The sequence below is a fragment of the Wolffia australiana genome, chromosome 19 (genome assembly GCF_029677425.1).
Source record: "Wolffia australiana isolate 7733 chromosome 19, ASM2967742v1".
Classification (NCBI taxonomy): Eukaryota; Viridiplantae; Streptophyta; class Magnoliopsida; order Alismatales; family Araceae; genus Wolffia; species Wolffia australiana.
The window spans coordinates 8335688-8357500 of NC_135853.1; the positions used below are offsets into that span (position 1 = coordinate 8335688).

General features: G+C 45.2%; 1 protein-coding gene across 3 annotated transcripts in view; it reads left to right on the top strand.

Moving 5' to 3' along the window:
- The window catches only part of LOC144715573 (sodium/hydrogen exchanger 2-like), a 72327-nt gene extending 53698 nt beyond the window's left edge, over positions 1–18629 (top strand). For 2 of the 3 annotated variants that reach the window (XM_078590507.1, XM_078590508.1), the window contains exons 9-14: positions 5224–5324; positions 5664–5765; positions 5929–6061; positions 6139–6201; positions 6276–6356; positions 18282–18629. In XM_078590507.1, the coding sequence (XP_078446633.1) occupies positions 5224–5324; positions 5664–5765; positions 5929–6061; positions 6139–6201; positions 6276–6356; positions 18282–18542 (741 nt within the window). In that variant the 3' untranslated portion in view covers positions 18543–18629. Of the gene's footprint in view, positions 1–5223; positions 5325–5663; positions 5766–5928; positions 6062–6138; positions 6202–6265; positions 6357–18281 lie in introns of all 3 variants that reach the window. The other variant, XR_013584657.1, reaches the window with a different exon arrangement.
- The last annotated feature ends 3184 nt before the right edge of the window (positions 18630–21813 follow it).

Consider the following 21813-nt stretch of genomic DNA (forward strand, 5'->3'; position numbering starts at 1 on the left):
TTCGATAGCAGCATATGTTGTGGTCTGCAAGTGGACACAGAGGATCGCACATACCACGGAGGTGAGATGGCGCCAGGTTCTGCCAGCGGACGGAGTCGACGGGAGGAATAAAGTAGGGGTGGCGATAAAAGTGATCAGTGTCCCTTTGGCGCATCGTAGACAATCGAAGCTGGAGAATTTAGTCGCCTCTTTCGGGCGACTTAAGAGTATCATCTCGACGAGTCTGGAGTCTGGGGAACCCAATTTGGTGATTCTTGAAGTTGAAATGACAGAAGATGATTCAGTATCATAGTCGTCCGTTTCCATGGTTACGCAAGAACCTTCTTCAGAGCGGGTATCCGACCCAAAACCCTCCCGCCGGCACCGTGTGAAATCAAGGGCCAGGGGGCTCGACAAAGAGAGATGGGGGGGGACTCCTCCACATGAGTGCAACCGCAAATGTGGCCCACAGAGGAGGGAGCAACCCTAGAGGGAGAAGGCAGGACCGCGGTCCATGGGAAAGATGAGACAGTGATCGTCCCGTCATCCCCGACCTAGGTGGTGATATTGGCAGAGCAGGAAAGCTCAGACCATCTACAACAGTCAGAAGGCTCGGAGGTGTCGATGCCCCCAACAGGAGGACATCGCGACAGAGGAGCAAAACCCACAACATAAGCGGATACGACTACCTCAACGGACGCGAAGGATCACTAAAGAAGACCTTCGTCGTTTTAAAGGTGTGGTATATTGCCATGGAAAACTGGCCTTGACAGATGAGGAGGGCAAGATGGCATGGGTGGTGTGACAGGGAAAAGGGTCAATTGCGTTTGAGAAAGGAAGGAGCGTCAAAGAAGAGTACCTCACGACGAGCATCACCCAAACTCAAATCAAGATGTCAGGCTAGCAAGGGGCGGAGATTGAACAGCCATCTAGTCACAACCGGGAAACCGAGATGAAGGAAAATTCGAGCATGCATCTAATAGTGTCTGAGTTGGCTGAGAAGTAGAACTCCTTCCAACACTAAGACAAGGAGGGCAACATTCACTCCAATTATGAAATGTGTCTCTTGAAATGTGCATGGGATCCACGATGAAGGGAGATGTGGTGTGGTTGAGGGTATTTGCTGCAATGGGGGGGGCCAACATAATCTGCTTGAAAGAGATGATGTTGGACAGATGCGACGTTAAGGCATGGAACTTGGTGGGACGAGGTTTCATAGAGGGCTACGTGGCAGTCAATGCAGTTGGTAGATCCCGGGGATTACTGGTGGCTTGGAATACGTCAACTTTTGCCAAGGGGGGTTCTTGGAAGGGTCAGTACGTGGCGGCAGTAAAATTGAGGAGAAGAAGTGACAATTTTCTATGTGTGGTGGCCTCAATTTATGGCCCAGTTATTGCGGCCCGTCGACATAGGCTATGGGAGGAGCTGGAAGGTGTGGCCTCGCTCTTCCAAGGGACCCCAATGCTGGTTGGAGGAGATTTTAATGTGACGCTAGAGACGAGGAATAAACTAAATGGGACTAGAGGGCAAGACCCAGATTTGGCGGAGTTTTAGTCCTTTATCTCAGACGCGGGTATGCATGAAATGGGGCTGACAAACTATACCCACACATGGCGAAGTACGAGAGGGCCTGCTACTTTCTCCGGTCTAGACAGATTTCTCGTTACGGTGGACCTCCTCGAGGAATATCCATTGGTCGATGTGCGCGCACATCCAAGACCCCTATCAGACCACGTCCCAATTATCTGCCAGGATAATGCCGGCCACAATAGACTGACATGTACTTTTCAAGAAAGTACCAAAGAAGGAAAAGGCGGGCGGGTCAACAAACCATTGACCGGATGACCTGACCAGGTACTCGACCCTATAAATAAGAGGTTGTCCTGGTCGGGGAAAAAAGACGTTTTCTTCATTCAGGCCTTTTACGGTTACATTGCCGGAGGACCAGAGATGCGGAGCAACACCGCAGATCTGGAAAGGGTATTACGGTGACGAGGAAGAAGCTCCGTCACGAGAAGGGCGAGCCGTCCTATCATCTGATTCTGTTATCTTTCTATCTCTCTCAACATCGGATTGAGACTCACAATTGGTGGATATTGGCAAATTCTTGAATTTCTATTGGAGATAATTCATTGATACAACATAGGTGTATCATAGACCCACGTATTTCAAGTTGGATAAGTCATGGTTAAGAGAAAAAGGGTTCAAAGAAGAAGTGAAGAAGTGAAAAAGGGCCCAGGTCACCGCCACGATGCAACTAGCTAACAAATTTACAGGGCTTCGCCTTCACCTAATAAAGCTTAAGGAAAAGATCCGAGAAGAAAGACACCGTTGAAGAGATGAAGCCTTGTCAAGAGCCCAACAGCTGGATGCCATAGAAGATACTCGGAGTTTGACAGACGCTGAACACAAGCGAAAAACCTACAGAAAGGTAGTAAAAGAGGAGGACAGGAAGCTAGAGCTAGACTGGAGGCAACGCTCCCATCAACTTTGGCTGAAAGAGGGGGATGCCAATACTCAATTTTTTCACTTGGTAGCAAATGGAAGGCGGCGCTTGAACCAAATACTTCGTGTGCAAGTGGGGGATCGAGAATTCGTCAGGTCACAAGTTGTCGGAGGAGCACTGGCAGATCACTTCAGATCAGTAACTAAAAGAGAGGCTCGAAACCAGTGGAGATGGAGTGGAATGAGTGCTTCCTAAGTGACGTAAGAACAACAAGCCGATATGGTAAAGCCATTCCACGTGAAAGAGGTTCAAGATGTCATCCAAGGATTAAATGGTGAAGGAGCACCACGTTTCGATGGTTTCCCAGTTTTATTCTTTAGTGAATTCTAGGAGGTGGCCGGATCCGAGGTGATGAGCACATTAAATGAGTTCCAGTGGGATAACTTTGGCTTGGAACGACTCAACCGTTCACATTTATATCTCTTGACAAAGTGTCCGAGTGCCATCAACGTGGGGGATTTTAGGCCCATCGCACTGCCTAACTCTATATACCTTATCATTGCCAATGTACTGGCAAACTGGTTAAGGGCGGTATTAGGGGACCTAATTGGTCCCTCTCAATCGGCATTCATTCCGGGACGACAGCTGGTGGACACAGGGGGGGTGGTAGGAGAGATTGTATCGCCATGAAAGGCAAACAAGACAAATGGCTTCATTTGGAAGGTCGACTTCGCGAAAGCATACGACTCACTTGTTTGGAGATTTTTATGGTCTGTTATGCGAAAGCATGGGTTCCCCAAACAATGGGTGGCTTGGTTGAGGCGGTGTGTTACCTCCCACTCATGCTCGATCCTTCTCAATGGCTGAGCTGAGGGAGGATGGATCCACCCACAAAGGGGAGTTTGGCAGGCCTGTCCCCTAGCGCCATTGTTGTTTGTCCTTGTCGTTGACATTTTGGCCATCTGTACCACTAAAGCCTGTGAGAAAGGCCTTTTGAGGGACTTTCAGAGGCAAGCTACCTAGAGGGTATCCCATTACTGCAATATGCGGATGACACAACATTTTTCATGGAATGTTTGGTGAAAGAAGCATGTATCCTGTCAGTCCTATTAGACTTATTTGCTGACTTCTCGGGTTTGTAACTCGATCGATCCAAATTGGCTTTTGTGGGTTTCGGGCTTTCTTCGGAGGAGCAGTGTACCAATGCTCTAGGCACACCACAAGGTTAGATCCCAATGAGCTACTTGGGTCTCCAACTTACAGGGAAGCGTATTTTAGCTGCTGAATGTCAATTAGTGGTCGAGAAGGTGTATAAGAGGCTGCAGGGATGGCAGAGCAAAATTCTATCAAAAGGGGATCGTCTAGTACTCTTGCCATCAGTGCTTTCAGCAATTCCAATATTCTACATATTGGTATTCAAAATACCAGTAGTCCTGGTAAATCGGCTGGAGGGTTTGATGAGAAAGTTCTTTGGAGGAGACAATAGCAAGGAGCATTGGGGGGTGCCCCTAGTAGCATGGGAAGAAATATGTAGACCGGTTAAAGTAAGGAGGACTGGAGATTCTTCATTTGGAATCCATGAATTTGGCCCTGTTGACCAAATGGGTGGGAAGGATTGTGTCATTAGCAGAGGGACTAGTCTTCAAGGTCCTGAGGTATGGCTCCACGACGGATTGGGAGAGGCGGTGGGCAAGAGTTTGGGGGGAGTCCCCCTTCTGGAGCGGCCTACGTCAAGCTATACCCCGCATTCGTGACTTTTTGACTCTAGACTAGGGGACGGGGCTGATTTTCATTTCTGGACCAATAAGTGGTCCAATCAAGGGACCATGAAGCTGAAATTTCCAAGACTCTTTGCCCTAGCGATGAACCCAAATGCCACAGTTGTTAACTGTTGGACGGGGCTTGGGCCCCTAACTTGACAGGGGCATTATCAGATTTACGGTTTGAGGAGATATTGGGGATGCAAGAGATCCTTCTACCTCTCACCCCGTCGACTCATTCTCGAGATGGTTGGGTGTGGTGGGGGCAGTCGTTCTCGGTGAAAGATGCATATTTGAAAGATTTGAGGTGAAACGGGGGGCGACTCGACAATCAACAAGGAACGCCACATGCTGATGAAGCAAAAAATTTCCATCAAAGTGCAGATCTTCAGCTGGATGTTGAGGGGAAGAAGGTTGGTCACACGGATTTTTCGTTGGAGGTGAGCCCCAACAGACTCTTTTGAATGTCCTATGTGCACAAGCAACGACGACGAAGACTGCTCCCACTTGTTTTTCACGTGTCAGTTTGCTCAGAGTATGGGCATCACAGGTCCCAGGGGTGGTTATCTCCTCCAACGAGGCATTTTGGGTCTCAGTCACAATCGGGAGACCTGGGAGCAGGCTAGAGTGGGGGAGGCTGCTGGCGATATTATTGGCGCTATGGCTGCACCGAAACGAGGTGGTGTTTAAGGGGAGGACAACTTCGGTGGAGAATGTCATCCACGACAATCAGGCACTAGTGTCTTGTGGGTTGGAGGGGGCTGAAAGGCAAACTCATTTTGGGTCTTGACTGTATATTGACTGTACATGACTTTCATTTTTAATTGTATCAGGCATACCACCGGCCTCGGAAGGTCTTGCCTATTTTCAACAAAAAAAAAGTATTCATTCCGAAAATTAGATATGAGAGAAAGAATGAAAATTGTACATTTTTGGATATGATGAGATTTCTTTTTCGATATTTTTATTTATGGTAATTTTATATTATTAATATTTTAGTTCTTGTTTTCCTTATTTGTGAGATGCTTACTTTTATAGATGTGTTCACTGAGCGGGATTTTGGCTATTTTCTTTTGTGGTGTTGTCATGTCACACTATACGTGGCATAATGTCACTGAAGGCTCAAGAACAACAACACGGTAAGTGTAGTTAAATTTTTTTTGCGAAGACATCGGGTACAAAATTCCAAATGAATTCATCATCCTGCATTTGCAAAATAATTAATTTTCATCATATCAAAAAATCTATTACCATTCACGTTTGATTAAGATTTTCTTTTTTTTCATTTTATAACGCATGCGTTTTATTCTCGACTAAAAGCTGTACCCTAAGCTGTTCAATTTATTTATTTCATTTTCTTGACTTAGTCATTAGATATTGTATCTTAAAAATTGCCTGCTTTGCCAAAGAAATCTTATATAGAGTAGTTTGTCAATAAGACTCAACTCTGGTATTTTTTTATTTCCAACTGCTTTCAGGCATGCTTTTGCAACTGCATCATTTGTTGCAGAAACCTTTATTTTTCTATATGTTGGAATGGATGCCCTTGATATTGACAAGTGGAAACAGAGTAATGGCAGGTCTGTTCCCTTGATTTACTTTTGAATTATATATTTTTTTATTTCAAGTGCTCATTGATTTTATTAGTTGAAACTTAATGTTATAGTTTAATTTTCTCAGTTTCAATATTTTCAATTTGTTTCTACAAAATTTATAATGTTTTCTTATCCTTTCCTTTGTAAGTGTACACACTACACTTGTTGTTAGTGGAGCTCTGCTAGTCTTAATTATGGTTGGAAGGGCTGCGTTTGTGTTTCCGTTGGCAAACTTTGCCAACTGTTTTAGAAGCAGAGCAAAGATTAGCTTTTCTCAACAGGTTTTTCCTCTGATATCTGTAATGCTGTTCTTAGTTATCTTGTCTTTTATATTAAACTGTGCATCTTTTTCTCTCAGTTCATCATCTGGTGGGCTGGGATAATTAGAGGTGCAGTCACTATTGCTTTGTCATATGAACAGGTACGACTTTGATGCATAATAACTTTGCAGTATAGTTCCCAAAAGTCAGATTCTTCTCATCCAGTTTCTTGCAGTTTTCAGCAGCCCGTCAATCGTCCTCTGATGGCGCCTTCTTGATCACAAACTCCATAATAGTGGTCCTTTTTACAACAATGGTATGTCTGCTGTAAATATTTGCAATGAAGATTCACTAGATTCCTTTAGAAAAACATGAACAATCTCATTTTATTTGTGAGGTTTTCTCTTTTCTGTGATTCCTATGAAAAGTTGAGGGAAGATAGTGTCTTTCTTTTAAACTGTTGAACCTGATTTTGAGCTTTTTTGGCTCTATGTCAAATATCCAGGTGACATGGCTTGATGGAAGACAAACTTTTCATTCTAAAGAAGATATAAAGTGAATTTTCGGAATCAAAATATAGGGAAAAAGTAATTCTTTTTCTATTAGAGAAGATAGTACTGCAAGTGATTTGTCACTTGCGTGTCTCATTTTCAATATATAGTATCCAATGGAGAATTACAGGGATATAGTACTAGAGTGAAGAATAAATGAGTAGATGATATGATACCGAGCTGATTTATGAAAAATGCTGGCCTGATAAGGAAGCAACCTCGCATTTTTAGGCCACGATGAAGCCTTGAAAGCTAGAAAGATTTGAACTGTGTGTAACTCTTTCTATTGACCCCATTCCCTCCTCGGGGTCATAATCTCACTTTTGCCTGTTGCCACAATGCAGATGATCTTCCCTGCTTTGTAGGCCACAGCTTCCTCTTCCTATGGCAATGCTCTTCCCTTCTCCTTCTACCTCTAATTAAGGTGGACATTTCTCTTCTATCTCCCTCTCAAGATTGTGAAAGATCGATTTCATGATTAACAAAATATTTTGAGCATGCAATTGGTTCAGTACATTGATGACGACGATACACATGGGGGGTTGGTATCATTGGCCTCTTTGATGTTCAAGATTGTGTCGCTGCTGACTAGGCCATCACCAAAGCAAAATTGATAGCTGTGAACAAAAAAGCTGAATGACATCGCCTACTACTGGCAAAGCTCTCCCACTGGAGCTCCTTCTCGTAGCATTTCTCTCCAAGCATTTTGTATTAAAGTGCTAATTATTCAAGCGCCTCCTACTTACCATGAGGTCTAGTTCTGCCACTAGAAGCAGTATCCTCACCAATACTTGAACACTCCAAATAAGAGAAGAAGGGCAAGACTGTTGCAGAGCCCTTGGTTGCGAGCCCCGAATTGCCTCCATGGCCACCTCCTCTGTCAGCGCTGTCTCAGATCAAGCCTCATTCCCTGAAGCATTTGTCATTGGGCGTGCAGCTGTCATTACAGATTACTACTTCCCACAATGCCAAATTGTTTGGCGAGTTGGACTTGAAGCACTGCCAGTTCCTGAAGCTGAAGTGGACCTCTGTGTAAAGTTATCATATGACAGCCTGAATCATTGCATTAGGTGGAATTAATGTGAAATAACAACCACATGGAAATGCCACTCCACAATCTGGATTCAGCCCTTAGGGATGTGATATTATCCTCAATCCAGGCTCGTATCAGAGGGGAGTAGAGTTATGAGGCAAGGGAGAAGTTCCTCGGGTGGAGAGGAGAAACAGGAATGTTTCGAGGGGAGGTGAAACTGATGAGCAAGGGATCGACTGGGGACAAGCCACCTGAAGATGTGGTGACGTAGAGACGATCATGAGAGATGGGGATCATTGAGGGATAGGCGCTTAGTTAGGAGCGTTTACGAGCGGGAGAAAATAGAATTCCTCTGAATGAGAAGCCAAGCGACCAATGAAGAAACGAAGAAAGACTAGACCATAAATAAAGTACAAGAGTTGGAAGCGACTAGTCGCTTCTGACGAGAGGGATCATAGACATGGAGAGGAGAGACAGCACCTTACTTCTTTCTTTTTTGGCTGTCTACCTAAAGGGAAGGCATCCCTATTTAAAGGAATTACATAATAACCCAATGACTGAAATTCCCTTATGGGTTAACATGATGAAACTACCCTAGATAAGTTGAGGATCCTATCATTACTCCCCCACTCAAAAACCAGCTTGTCCTCAAGCTGGTATCAAAACTCGCGCGTCTTCTCGATGACTCATGGCTAGTGATTGCCCGTCCGCTATCGGATATTGGATAACTGATATTTGATATCCAGTAGAAATTGGGGCGGTTTCTGATATCGAATATCAGACAGATAATGAATATGCATCCGACATGGGATATCAGGACAATATCGCAGGGCGCCGGACGTGGCTGATGCTGGTACCTGATATTGAATCCTATATCCAATATCGAAATCCAATATCTGGATATTGAAATCGATACTGAAAAATGGTATCCAGAAAACGGTATCCGATATCCAGATGTTGGCTTATAAATAGAGGAATAATGTCCCATATGGAAAAAATATAAAGTTAACGATGGTACGGATACCTATGGTCAATAAATTTTTAAAATATTCATGCACTATACAAAATGCCAAACTATCAGTTAGACTGGCTGATGATGTGATCTGCTGTGAGTAAAATCTGGCCCATTTTGTACTGGGCCATACTGAGTACGATAATAAAAGTGAATTATAAATTGAGACCATCAATAAAATTTTAAAATACTCAAAGAATCAGTATAAAGGACTCACAATAGCTTAGTTACGGATTAAAATTTATCTGAAATATATTTCAAATTCGTATTTCAGATATTGAGAAAATCGATATCCGACGTCAATATCCAATATCATCATCCAACCTTTGAGACAAGGACAGATGCCAATATCGGGCCGGATAACAGTATCAGATATCGGTACTGTAGGAACCGAGATCTGATATCGTCGTCTGGCATAAGGATATCAGTATGGATGGATCTCAGAAATCCTATTTCTGAGTCAACTTGCACGCCACAACCGCCAACTTGCACGGTCAACCGGAGTCACCCCTAAAGCCGACACGCCACAACCGCCAACTTGCACGTCTCCACCCGCGCACGCCTCTACGCGTGTCGGCTTTAGGGGTGACTCCGGTTGACCGTGGTGGGTTGACTTCGGTTGACTCCGATTGACTTCGGTTGACTCCCGACGAGATGTTGGCGTCCTCGCCATCACTTCCCCCCCCCCCCAAGACCAATTGGTCCCCAATTGGGAAGCTTGGGAATTGGCGCTGAATGGTATTGACATCCTCCCAAGTAGCTTCATAATTCGGTAAGTTCATCCATTTTACCAACACTTGCACGCCATCTCGGTTGAATCGATAAGACAGAATGCAATCCGGGAAGACCTGCCATTCCAATTCATCAGACAAGTTAGACGGAATATCAATTGTAGCAGAATGATCGCCAATAGCTTTCTTAAGTTTAGAAACATGAAACACTGGGTGCAGGCGGCAGGTGTTTACTTAAAGGTCAGACCCTACCGTATGAAGTCCCTAGCAAAAAGGCCCTGTGAAAAATTGTCCCCACCAAAGAATCGTGGGGACTTCATACGGTAGGGTCTGACCTTTAAGTAGACCCAATCACCTTCCAGAAATTCTACATCACGCCTATGTTTGTCAGATTGAGATTTCATATTTTGTTGTGCCTTATCCAAGTGAGTCTTGATCATCGTTAATATGCGATCTCTTTCCAGTAACAAGCTGTCCAGAGAATCAAGTGGAGTCGGAGGACTGCCATATTTCAGAAGATGGGGAGGGTCCCTGCCATACACCACCTTGAAAGGGGACATTCTGATAGCTGAGTGGAACGAGGTATTGTAAGAATATTCTGCCCTGGGAAACCATTTCATCCAGTATTTAGGTTTCTCAGAAGAGAAACATCTTAAGTAACACCCAAGACTCATGTTAGTGACTTTGGTCTGCCCATCAGTCTCTGGGTGATAAGAAGAGCTGAGACGTAACGTGGTTCCCTGGAGTTTGTGTAATTCCTTCCAGAATCCACTGGTGAACACACTACCTCTATCAGACACAATTGATCTGGGAACCTGATACGACTCTACCGCGTACGTATCAGAGGTCAAAGCGCCGTAGGTCAACTCTGTAAGAAGCAGTCCCATACAAAGGCTATAAATAAAGCGCCAAAGAGCGGGAGGAGCATCTGGAAAAGTTAGTTACACGATTGGGCTGGAGAGCGAGAGAGTCCCGGATCCATAGGGAGGGAGAATCATCGCCGATCCCCCTATTTTCTTTTCTGTACTGTTCTACATTGTTCTCCCGTGAATCTTTCTACTCTTCTACTCCTCTTGAATTCTGGATTTGTGATATTGGACGCGTAAATCTTGGAGTTGCATTGCGATCTGCCGGGAGGCAGGGTCTTCTGATCTTTCCAAATCTCGTAAGTATATCAGAACCCCATGTAAACGAACAATCTCCTTGGTGAAAACCATAGCTATGTCATAAGCGGAGACGGGATGTTTGATGGGAATAAAATGGGCGTACTTACTCAGTCGATCCACCACAACCAGTATGGAATTAAATCCCTGAGAAGTAGGTAAACCTTCAATAAAGTCAAGAGATATGTCTTCCCATATTTTCTCTGGAATTGGTAATGGCTGGAGTAGTCCTGGGGGACTCAACGTAGATGATTTATGCGCTTGAAAAATTTGACAAGAGGAGACGTAAGCCTTAATTTTGGTCTTCATGCCTTTCCAGTAAAATTGTTGTGAAATGCGTTTATAAGTTTTCAAGAATCCGGCGTGACCTCCCTCCTTAGCATCATGCAATTCATGTAGCACTTTATCTACTAAGGAAGAAGTACTAGGAATTATCAGCTTGTTCTTGTACCACAAATTATTTTGATGTAGAGAATATCCCGGGTATTTGCCTTCACTCATCATAAGGGAGATTTTTATTTCTGAGAGATAAGGATCTTGGGATATTTCGGCTTCTTGCTGCTTGTTGTCCAACCAGTGTGTCATGGTGATATTCTGAATAGACAAGTTTTCCATAGAGCGAGATAAAGCGTCAGCTACTGTATTACTTTTCCCAACCTTGTATTTGATTTCAAAGTTATACCCCAATAAATTTGATATCCACTTTTGGTAGTGCAGTGGAATTCCTTGCTGATCACTTAAGAATTTCAGAGAAGCTTGATCGGTCAAAATAAAAAATTTGTTGAAGGAAAGATAGTGTTTCCACTTATTGACTGCCCACACCACTGCCATTAATTCTCTTTCATATGTGGATTTTGCCTTAGCTCTGTCAGATAATGATTTGCTGTAATAAGCTATTGGATGTGCATCTTGTATTAAAACAGCTCCTACTCCGAAACCCGACGCATCAGTTTCCACGGTAAAAGGTTTAGAGAAATCTGGAAGACTAAGTATAGGAGTTGACGGCAAGGCCTCTTTCAATAACGAAAATGCTTGGTCCGATACATTGGACCACTAAAAGGCGTTCTTTTTGAGTAACCTTGTCAGAGGAAAGGCTATGTCTGAATAGTGTCGTACAAATCTTTTGTAGTAGTTTGTCAGCCCCAAAAATCCCCGTAATTTCTTAAGATTTGTGGGAGTCGGCCAATTTTACACCGCTTCGACTTTACCAGCATCTGTAGAAACCCCGTCAGCTGATACCCAGTGGCCCAAAAACTCTATCTTATCCTGGTGAAAATCACATTTTTTTGGATTGACATGTAGCTTCTTAATCTGCAGCAGTTCTAACACCTTTTTGAGATGAGACTCGTGTTCCTCCAATGACTTGCTGTAAATTAGAATGTCATCAAAAAATACTAGTACGAACTTCCTGAGATACTGCTGAAAAATTGAGTTCATCAACCCTTGAAATGTGGCAGGTTCTGTAGAACGACTGTGGGAGGAGAGACGACGGTGGGAGGAAAGGGAGCAGCGGGCTCCAGAACCAGATCCGGCTCCAAGTGGGGGGCCGGAGGAGATGTGGGAGAGAAGAAGGGTTGAAATTCAGAGAAGGTGACATTGGCGGAGACGAAAAACCGACGAGAAGAGGGATGAAAGCATTTATACCCTTTCTGAAGCGAAGAGTAGCCAACAAAGACGCATTTGAGCGCCCGGGCATCCAGCTTCGACAGGGAGGGCGTCGTGTCATGAACATATGCCGTGCAGCCAAAGACGCGGGGAAGAAGGTGAGTGCGGAGCTGCGCGGCGGGAAAGGCAGCCGACAACCGGTCAAGCGGAGGGCTGAACTGGAGGGTCGGGGTGGGCAGCCGGTTGATGAGATGAGTACTCGTCAAAGCGGCTTCCCAATAAGTCCACGGGGCGTGGTAGTCCAGCAGGAGAGTGCGGGCGGTCGGCGTGACATACCCAATACGCCGCTCGGCAAGGCCCCTCTGCTCGAGCGTCGCCACGCAAGACGTCTCGTGGAGAATCCCATGGGCGGTGAAATACGAGGTCAACTCCTGGTTGACGTAGTCCCGCGCATTGTCGGACCGGAACCGCTGAATAGTCCGGCCAAACTGAGTCTGAAGCATGGTGCAGAAGGCTTGAACAGTCGAGGCGGCGCTCTTGGGCGGCAACAAGTAGGTCCACGTGTAACGGGTGGCCTCATCAACAAAGATCAAGAACCACGGTGTCCCTTCAGGCTGGCCTGTCGCGACGGACCCCATACATCGCTATGAATGCGATATAAGGAACATCACTGTGAGAAGTCGACGGAGGAAGGAGGCCCGGCGATGCTTCGCCAGTTTGCATGCATCACAAACAACAGAAGAGAGGTCCAAGCCAGTACACAATGTCGGAAAAAGTCTTTTCAGAACATGGAAAGACGGATGCCCAAGCCGCTGGTGAGTGAGTAGAAGCCGCTGCCGGCGCTGGTCCTCGACCGTCAACAAGCACCGCTGCACCGGGGTCCCCGACCGCCCCTCTCGTCCAACAGCAGTAGGCCATCCGAGCGCCTAGTCGCAAAGTCTTCCCCACCTTGTCAGTCAAAAAGATCCCGTCAGACTGAATGTGGAACGAGCAATGGACCGCATCGACGAGTCGCTGCGGTGACATAAGTAAGGTCTGAAGGGACGGAACATGAAGGACGTTGTGAATGATACCAAGGCCATCCACATGGATCGACCCGATACCAGTCACGCGAAGTCGTCCCCCACCCGCCGTGTGGACAGCTCGACCACCAAGGTGCCACTCGTAGGACAGAAACCGGTGGTTGAACGGGGTCATATGCTCTGTGGCCCCAGTATCAAGCACCCAGGTGGTATCCGAAACGAAGGGAGCTTGGAGGGCCGAGTGTCCACAATACCACTGATCTGACTTGGGAAGGAAGGACGCACCGAAGTCACTGAAGTGAGCCACGGTAGGCTGCGAAGAAGACGCGGTCTGCTGGGCAGCCAGCTGGGAGCTGATACAGGCAAGTTCGGCAGTCAGCTGGTCATTAGTCATGGCTGGATGGCTGGAGCTAGAGGGCGACGGGGCCGGTGCCTGGGCAAGATGGGCTCTGGCTTTGCGGGACCGGCGAGACGACGAGGCAGGAGCTGATGACGGCGAGGCGGCCTCGGATCCGGGTACTGTCCAAAAATTTCTTGATGCACCGGGCCTCAAGATGATTCGACTTGCCGCGGTAGGAGCAAACCACGGTGCCCGAGCCCGAAGAAGGCTTGGGCAGCAAGGGAGGTTGCTCCGTGAGGGCGGACAGGAGGGCAGCACTCGCCGGGGACTCGGCAGGCAGGTCCAGCAGCGGGCGTTGGCGGCGAAGGCTGCTTTCAACCTCCGTCAACTCCTTAACCAGACCATCGAAGTCCGGAAGAGGAGTCTGGGAGTGAAGAGCCCGGCGGACATCCGCATATTCGGATTCAGCTTGTCGAGAAATGACATGTAGCGGAGCTTGAGAGCATGGCGGCGGTCGGCGCAGTCGGATCCCCCACCGGCATGTAATAGTCCACCTCGCGCCACAGGGCTTGGTGGGCAAGGCTATAGTCCATAATGGACATGGTGCCATGTCGGAGTGCACTCGCCCGCTCGGCCAAAGTAAAGATCTTCCAGTCATCAGCATCATGCCCGCAGTAGCGACGGGCGTGCTCCCAGATCTCCCGCGGAGTCGTCAGGTGGAGGAACTTGTCATAGACCTCCCGAGAGAGAGTGTGAGTCAAGAGCCAGGAGTGGACGAAGTACTGCTCGGCACTCCAGGCCGGGAAATGCGGGTCCGTGACGGGGAGGGGCTGGCAGGTGAGATGTTTCTGGAGCAGACGGCTGCGCAGAGTGTACTCGACGAACTTCAGCCACGACATCAAGTTCGGAGCACTGAGACGGCAGTTATCCGGAGCCGGAGGGAGAGGAACACCGATTTTTGGCGACGGGAGTTCCCGGGCAAAGTCAGCCGCGGTGAAATCTGCTTGGGTTGACGTCGGGGCGGTGGATGCAGACGGATCACTGCCCATGCTGGAGATAGTCGACATGACGGCAAACAGCAGCAGCGGCAGCGAACGAAGAACCGAACACGGTCCGACACTGCTGGCGGATAGTAGTTGCTGGCGGGCGCGGCGCGCAGGCGGGAGACAGCTGCTTGCGGGCTGCTGGCGGGCGCGTCGCGCGGGCGCTCTGTGCGGGCGCTGCTTGCGGGCGCTGCTCGCGGGCGGCTGCTTGCGGGCGGCGGCGCTGCTCGCGGGCTGCTCGCGGGCGGCTGCGGGCTGCTTGCAGTTCGCGGCGGCTGCTGCGGCGCGGCGCTGCTCGCGGGAGGCTGCTTGCGGCGGCTGCTGCGGCGCTGCTTGCGGCGGCTGCTGCTGCGCGGCGGCTGCTGCGGGCGGCTGCTTGCGGGCGCTGCGGCGGCTGCTCGCGGCGGCTGCTTGGCGGCTGCTTGCAGTTCGGCGAGCGGCTGCTGCGCTGGCGCTGCTCGCGGCGGCTGCTTGCGGCGGCGCTGCTCGGCGGCTGCTGCGGGCTGCTTGCAGTTCGCGGCGGCTGCTGCGCGGCGCTGCTCGCGAGGCTGCTGGCGGCTGCTTGCGGCGGCGCTGCTCGCGGCGGCTGCTTGCGGCGGCTGCTGGCGCTGCTTGCGGCGGCTTGCGGCGCTGCTTGCGCTGGCGGCTGCTTGCGGGCGAAAAATGCCCCCCCCCTTTTCCCAAATCAAGGAAGCAGGGAGAGGAGATGGTGAAGAAGAAGGGAAGAAGAAGAAGAAGAGGAAGAAGAAGCCCGCACACAGGCTTAGGGCTAGAGATGGGGATCAAGAGCTTGGCTCTGATACCATGTTGAACTCCATGCTAGGGCTTGGAGGAAGGAGAGGAATGAATTCCTTAACTAGAATGTACATGAGGAGGGGTATATATACCCTAGGAGAGAGAGAGAGGAGAATATGAGTTAGTGATAAGTGAGGGAGCCTAGTGGGTTTATAGAACATGACCCACTAGGAGAGGCCTCTCACTAACAGGCATGACTAAGAATTCATAATGGCCTAGGCGAGTCTTGAAGGCTGTCTTGTTAATATCATCTTCAAGCATTCGGATCTGATAATATCCAGATTTTAAGTCAAGCTTTGTAAATATAGTGCATCCATGTAGTTCTTCCAACAACTCCTCTGCTGATAGTCTTGCCAAGAATAAGGCTCCTTCGGTGATGGGTTCCTCATCCGTTTGCATGAGGTCTTCTTCTTCCATTAGATCGGTCACCCCAGGAGCTTCATCATCTTCTCTAATCAGAATCAAATTTAAGTTTTTTCTACACCAGTGACCCGGAGCAAACTTGTCATTACAATAATAGAAAAGTCCCTTGTCCTTCCTCTGCTGATATTCTGAATCAGTAATCCTCAAATTTCTTTGACACCCGTATCTGTCATTCTGAACTGTCCTTTGATTGGTCTGGCCGTGAGATATGGGTGGCGTCGGATTGTGAATAATTGGCTTATTGATATTAGAAGAATTGGAGAGGAGCCTTGCAGCAGCAACATGTTAGGATACCGAATTTCCTAACAATTGAACTGGACAACCTTATGTAGAATTCAGAAAATAAGTGCTATTCTTGCGACGGTACTCCACTTCAACGAATAAGCACTTCGTCCTCAATAGAATCACAATGATCGATCAGCGATATGAAAGTCCTTACATGGAAAGAGATAGAGACGGAAGAATAGGGTCTATTATTTCGTAAAGAATCTCGGTGGCGACGACGACGATAGGTGACGGCCGGATCGGCGGTCTGGCACGGGAGAATCTCCAGGACGTTTCTTGAAGTTGAATTCCAAAGATGATCCCTCGAGCCAGCCCCATTCCTCTATTTAAACCAGCTTCCCGCCACTTTTGGAGCCGCTCCTTTCCCGCCTTTTTTATTTTCGAATTCTCCACGTGTGGTTCACTCCACACGTGCGGCATCCTTGGCTTTCCGTTTCCTTGACATGTATGTGCGCAAAGGACGCCTATCAGAATAACAATAGGCTTTTGAACTGCTGGTACGTCTTGATTTAACTCGGCGTAAGGAGGTACAGATTGCCAGGCGCGGTACAGAATTCCCAAATCAGCTTCGGCTCTCAGTGATAGGTCCATAATTTCCTTTAATCCATATGGACGGTAGCGCAACACCTCAGTACGGATTTCCGGTAATAGGCCCCGAAGATATGCACTTTTTTTTATTTCTGGAGACACTAAGGGCAACTGTATAATGATTTCTTCGAATTCAGTTCGGTATTCACTTACAGAATTTCTTTGTTGTACTTCAAACAGCTGACGATGTAGAACATGAACGGCTAAAGCATACCTGCCTTCGAAGTGATTTTTGAATTCCAACCATGAAGTCATTCCAAAATTTTCTTCTGTGTGTATAAACCATGTCAATGCTGCACTGTCCATGTTAAAGGCTATCAAATGGAGCTTATCATGCTCCGCCATGGGGTGAAGCCTAAAGAATCTTTCAACGCCCCTCAACCAAGCTTCTGGCTGGTATCCCAAAAAAACAGGAAGATCTCCGTGTTTGAAACGACAGTCAAAGTCTGTTCTCCTTTCTGGAGCTTCATTGTACACACTGGGACCAGAAATAACCGGAGATTTATTCTTGAACTGAGCTGTCATATTTCTCATTTCTTGCATGAGATGTTCAAGCACGTTGTTGACTCTGCTCTGATTAGCTTCCACCTTCATAGCTAATGCCTCCAGATTTTCTTCAAGATTAGCCATGATAATATAGGAATCGACGGCTCTGATACCAAAATTGTCAGGACTCTGAAAATCCTAACAGATCTTGAAGGAAATCCCCCCCAATATCACAATGTATGATGAAATTAAAGAAGTAGAATTCACGTAACCAGAATACCACGGTCTTGATACAATTGTCAGTGAATAGTCTCGATGAGACAGATCTGAGAAGAAAAGGGAGGTAGGAGAAGATTAGCCTGGAGACAGCGAGTTCTTGAATAGAACCGTCGGGTGGCAATGGAGTCGGGATTGCCGGATTGGCGGAAGACGACGGAGAATCTCCACGAACCTTCAGTAGCAAGTTGATCCAATGCCCCCTCTGGATGCCCTTCTTTATTTATCCTTTCCCGCCTTTATTCGAATGTCCACACGTGTGGGTCAGTCCGCACGTGTAGACGTAGTTGCTTTCCTCTTTTTTGATATATAAGTACGTAATGGCTGCTTATCAGTCAAAGATTATGATCTACTTATATTTCTTTTTTTCCTATTTTTTTGTTAGTTCCTGCATGTTGAGTTATTATATAGTGGAATCTTTACTATACCACTGTGTTTTAGTCGAGTTCATTTCAACTATCTCAGTAATGTGTATGCCCTATTGCATTCCCGTTAATCGGAATTGATCGGGAATTGTGAACATCTTTAACAAGGTCACTTTTTCCATTCTAGTCCATCTCCCAGGGCAGTGAGAAACCTACTATCCACATTCAGATCTTTGGGGATTACTTCGTTACCTCTGCATGAATGAAGTGGTTCCATTCCCCTCCTACCGCCCTTCTCATTCTCATCTTCCATCTCCCCTCTTATTTCCACCTCACTTTAATTTAAATAATTGATGGATTTATCTCCATCAATATTGAGATTTGATACCCTTGTCTGGAACTTATTTTGTAACTTTTCGAGTAAAAAACATTTCCAGGGGGCCTGAGGGCTTCTTCAGCACATTCATCTCTGAGCCAATATCAATTATCATTGGGTTTCTGTATTTGTATATTTTTTATGCAGGTATTTGGCTCAGTGACTAGCCCTCTGATACGTGCAAATCTCTTTTCCAACTCAAGCAATGTCCCTGCGTCTGAGATGGACCCATCAAGCTTAGAGGAGGCCCAGGTCTCATTCCTTGAAAACATAGGAGACGATGAAGATGGAAGTATAAGTATGGGTTTCATCTTGATGCACCCAATGTCAGCCATCCGGTACCTCTGGAGGAGGTTTGATCACAGATTCATGAGGCCCTTGTTTGGGGGGTATGGCTCTACACAGTGAGAAAATCAGAATCATCAAAACATAAAAACATATGTCCACTGTTGATTCTCTTCAGGGAGATTCCTGGTATTTTTTCTTGCACTTTGACCATATTTGTTGAAATATTCCTAGAATCAACTCAGATGTGCTTGCGAGGGAAATAAATAAAATATCTAAAAGGTGATTAATGAGATATGAAAATTTTTGGGAATTAGAAATACAGCCTCTGAGATCAATAAATAAGCCGATTGTTGTCGCTAGCTTTTTACACAAGGATCAGACATATTATTTGCTCTTATACTTCCAAAATTTTGCTTATGTAATATGTCATGATAACATAAGTTACTATGAGACACTAAGTTCTAAAAGTTATAGATTTTAAAGAAAAATAAACTTTCATTATTTTTAGAATTCAACTAATGTGGGTTCTCCTTGCTGCAATTCCTGAAATTAATAAAATCTGACATACAAGCAAAATTATAAAAAATTGGTTCTGATTAGTTTCAACTTTTCATTTTCATAAAATAGGGAAATACTCATTCATTGGTACCATGAATAGCTTTTTAGTGCAACATTACTGAAGTTTTTTTTTCACACTGTGTCATTAGGTGCGACGATATCCTTTTGAATTGATAAGCAAATTCTAGACTTCAATTATGTAAGTCCAATTTAGGTGTGTTTTTAGGCTACTCAGACTTATCCAATTAGATTTTTTAAATTTTCACCTTACTTATTCTAAAAGAAATAAAGGCAACCAAGAAATTAAATTATTGTGAGATAGTAATTTAATTGCTTAATTTATCTAGTTTTGAAAAGAGAAGAATTTTGAAGTATATAAACATATTATTTTAACATATATTTTATTTAATTTATACTATTTTGGGGAAGTTCATAGATTATCAAAGATGAAATATTTATATTTTTATATTTAAAATTTTAGTTTAAATAAAAATAAAGTAAAAAATGTATATCTTGGGCTGCAATTGCTAGCATTTTGGCAGCAGCCGGCTTTGATAAGCAGTTGGATTAGTAGGTGTTTGGGGATTGTGGATATGCAGGTGGACATACTTGCCAATGGGGTAACTTGGTTGTTGTGTGTTGAATGTTTAAATCAATTATATAAATTATATAAATTGATTATCACTAATGGGCCTAATACTTATGGGCCTATTATCCGATTTATTTATAATCGGATATATAACGGCTAGTCAAACTAGCCATTATAAACGGATTGTATAAATACCTATATTGTGTTAATGAAATGCTATGCCTTTTATCTACTCTTTCCCTTCTCTTCTCCTCTCTTCTACTCTCTGTTCCTCCTCGTCTTCTGCTTCAACAGACCAGGCTACATCGACATTGTGCACCCAGATAATGCACAGCCATGGCCGGATAGTGCAGATAGCATGTGTAGCGACATGTACCAACTACAGAAGGCTGCCTAGTGTGTGCAATGTTCAGTTGTGTGTGCATTGTGAGCTGGTGTGCACAGACTAACTGTGCACATTTTTTGGGTGGTCAATGATGGGCTCTCATCAAGCAATGACTGTGGAAGACAATAGAACGGAAAATGAGGATTCATCATTTTCTAAGCAGTGAACCTAGAGATCTAATGCGGGTTCTAGAGAGATAAAGGAGACTGAAAAAGAGAGACAAGTGATGTAAATAGAAGAACAGTAAGAGAAATATGTGGATAATGGATAAAATGGATGAACATGTGGGAGGTGGATGGATTGTAGGTTCTTGAGATGAAAATGTAAGAGGGAGAGAGAGGGCTTGTATCTTGAGCCCTCGATGTGTCCGCTTATCCTTAGATCTTTTTCCACCATAATGGACAGTGTTCCATAATAATGAGATGTCAGGAAAAGAGAAATCACTTTGAAACACTTAAAACAACCTGAATCCCAGAGGATGCCTTATCATGTTTACTAGCCTCTACTAGAGCACATCAAGAATCAAGAGAGAGAGAGAGTAAGAGAATATTTATAAAAAAAATGCATGATTGCTGAAATGCATTCCTATATTTTCCTAATATTTTCCATTTTCATTTATTACTCTTTCCTCATTGGTTGAGAGATCCTTGGTTTAATTTAATGCCCCTTCTTTATGAGGGAATACGTGGATGTACATAGTTGTACCTCACATTGATGTAGCCCACAAGCCCATTTTCTGAGGTCCATTAGAAACTGGTGGTCCAAGGAGGAGATCCTTCTAGAGCTGAAAAGATCTGCAGAAATGTACCTAAAGCCCCTAAATATCCTATGACAGCTTTTATCTAACACGTCCCTCTCACTGAATCCTCACACATGTTCTTTTGCCAGGATCTGCAGAATATCTCTGCTCTTTGTCAGAGTTGAATATCTTTTGTTTCGTCCCATCCGGATCTTCTTGGGCCACAAAAACATCTCTTGGCAGCTTCTACAAGCCCCAGAATCTGCAGAATATCTTTGATCAGGCCTGTCATGCTTCTTATCCTTTGTTTTATCTAGTTAGAGTTATTATTCTCAATGGTCTGAGTTCTCCTTTTATGGGTACAGTCATTATGGACGGCCCTGCACTTGTTGGCCTCTATAAGACCCTTGAAGGATTATTATTGAAGTATATTGTTTTGTTGAAACTCTTGTTTCTCCCCTGTGAGTGTTCTTTTTGCTGGAGAGTGCTTTTGTGCTTTTGCATTCAAGCACGAAGTGTTGGAGTGGCTACTTTTGTGGATTTAGGACTTGGCTCCTTCAAGTAGATAAAGGCTTGTGGATTCAAGTCCTGTTCCTACAATGTTCCTGTACTAAGGTTGCGTCACACACCCCTTTTAACAGCTCCTTTGAAGCCCAAAGAGCCAAATGGATTCTCTTTAAGCTTCCACTGAGTGATTTAGTCCAAAAACATACATCTCTTATAGTCTTGCATGTATGAGAAAAATAAAATATTCATTAATAATAAAACCTTTTAAATTTTATTTAGTCCAACAGGATTAGTTACAAATTCACATAATGTAAAAATAGTGATATTTATAGGAAATACAGGAATATTCATGAAACTCTATTAATTACAAGGTTGATTCATGATTGTAATGTCTAAAGTCATATGGAACACATAATTATAATCACATTAATCAAGTTAATTATGAGCCCTTATGATCTTGAAAAATTTGGTCATCTATTAGCTAGAAATAAGTCTGTTGTGATGAGTTCATCAGAATATCATCCACATTATTCAGCCTTTTACCTGTGTTCTTAATAGTTGGATGGCATAATGAAACATAATATCATTTATAACAAACATCAATAGAGATAAT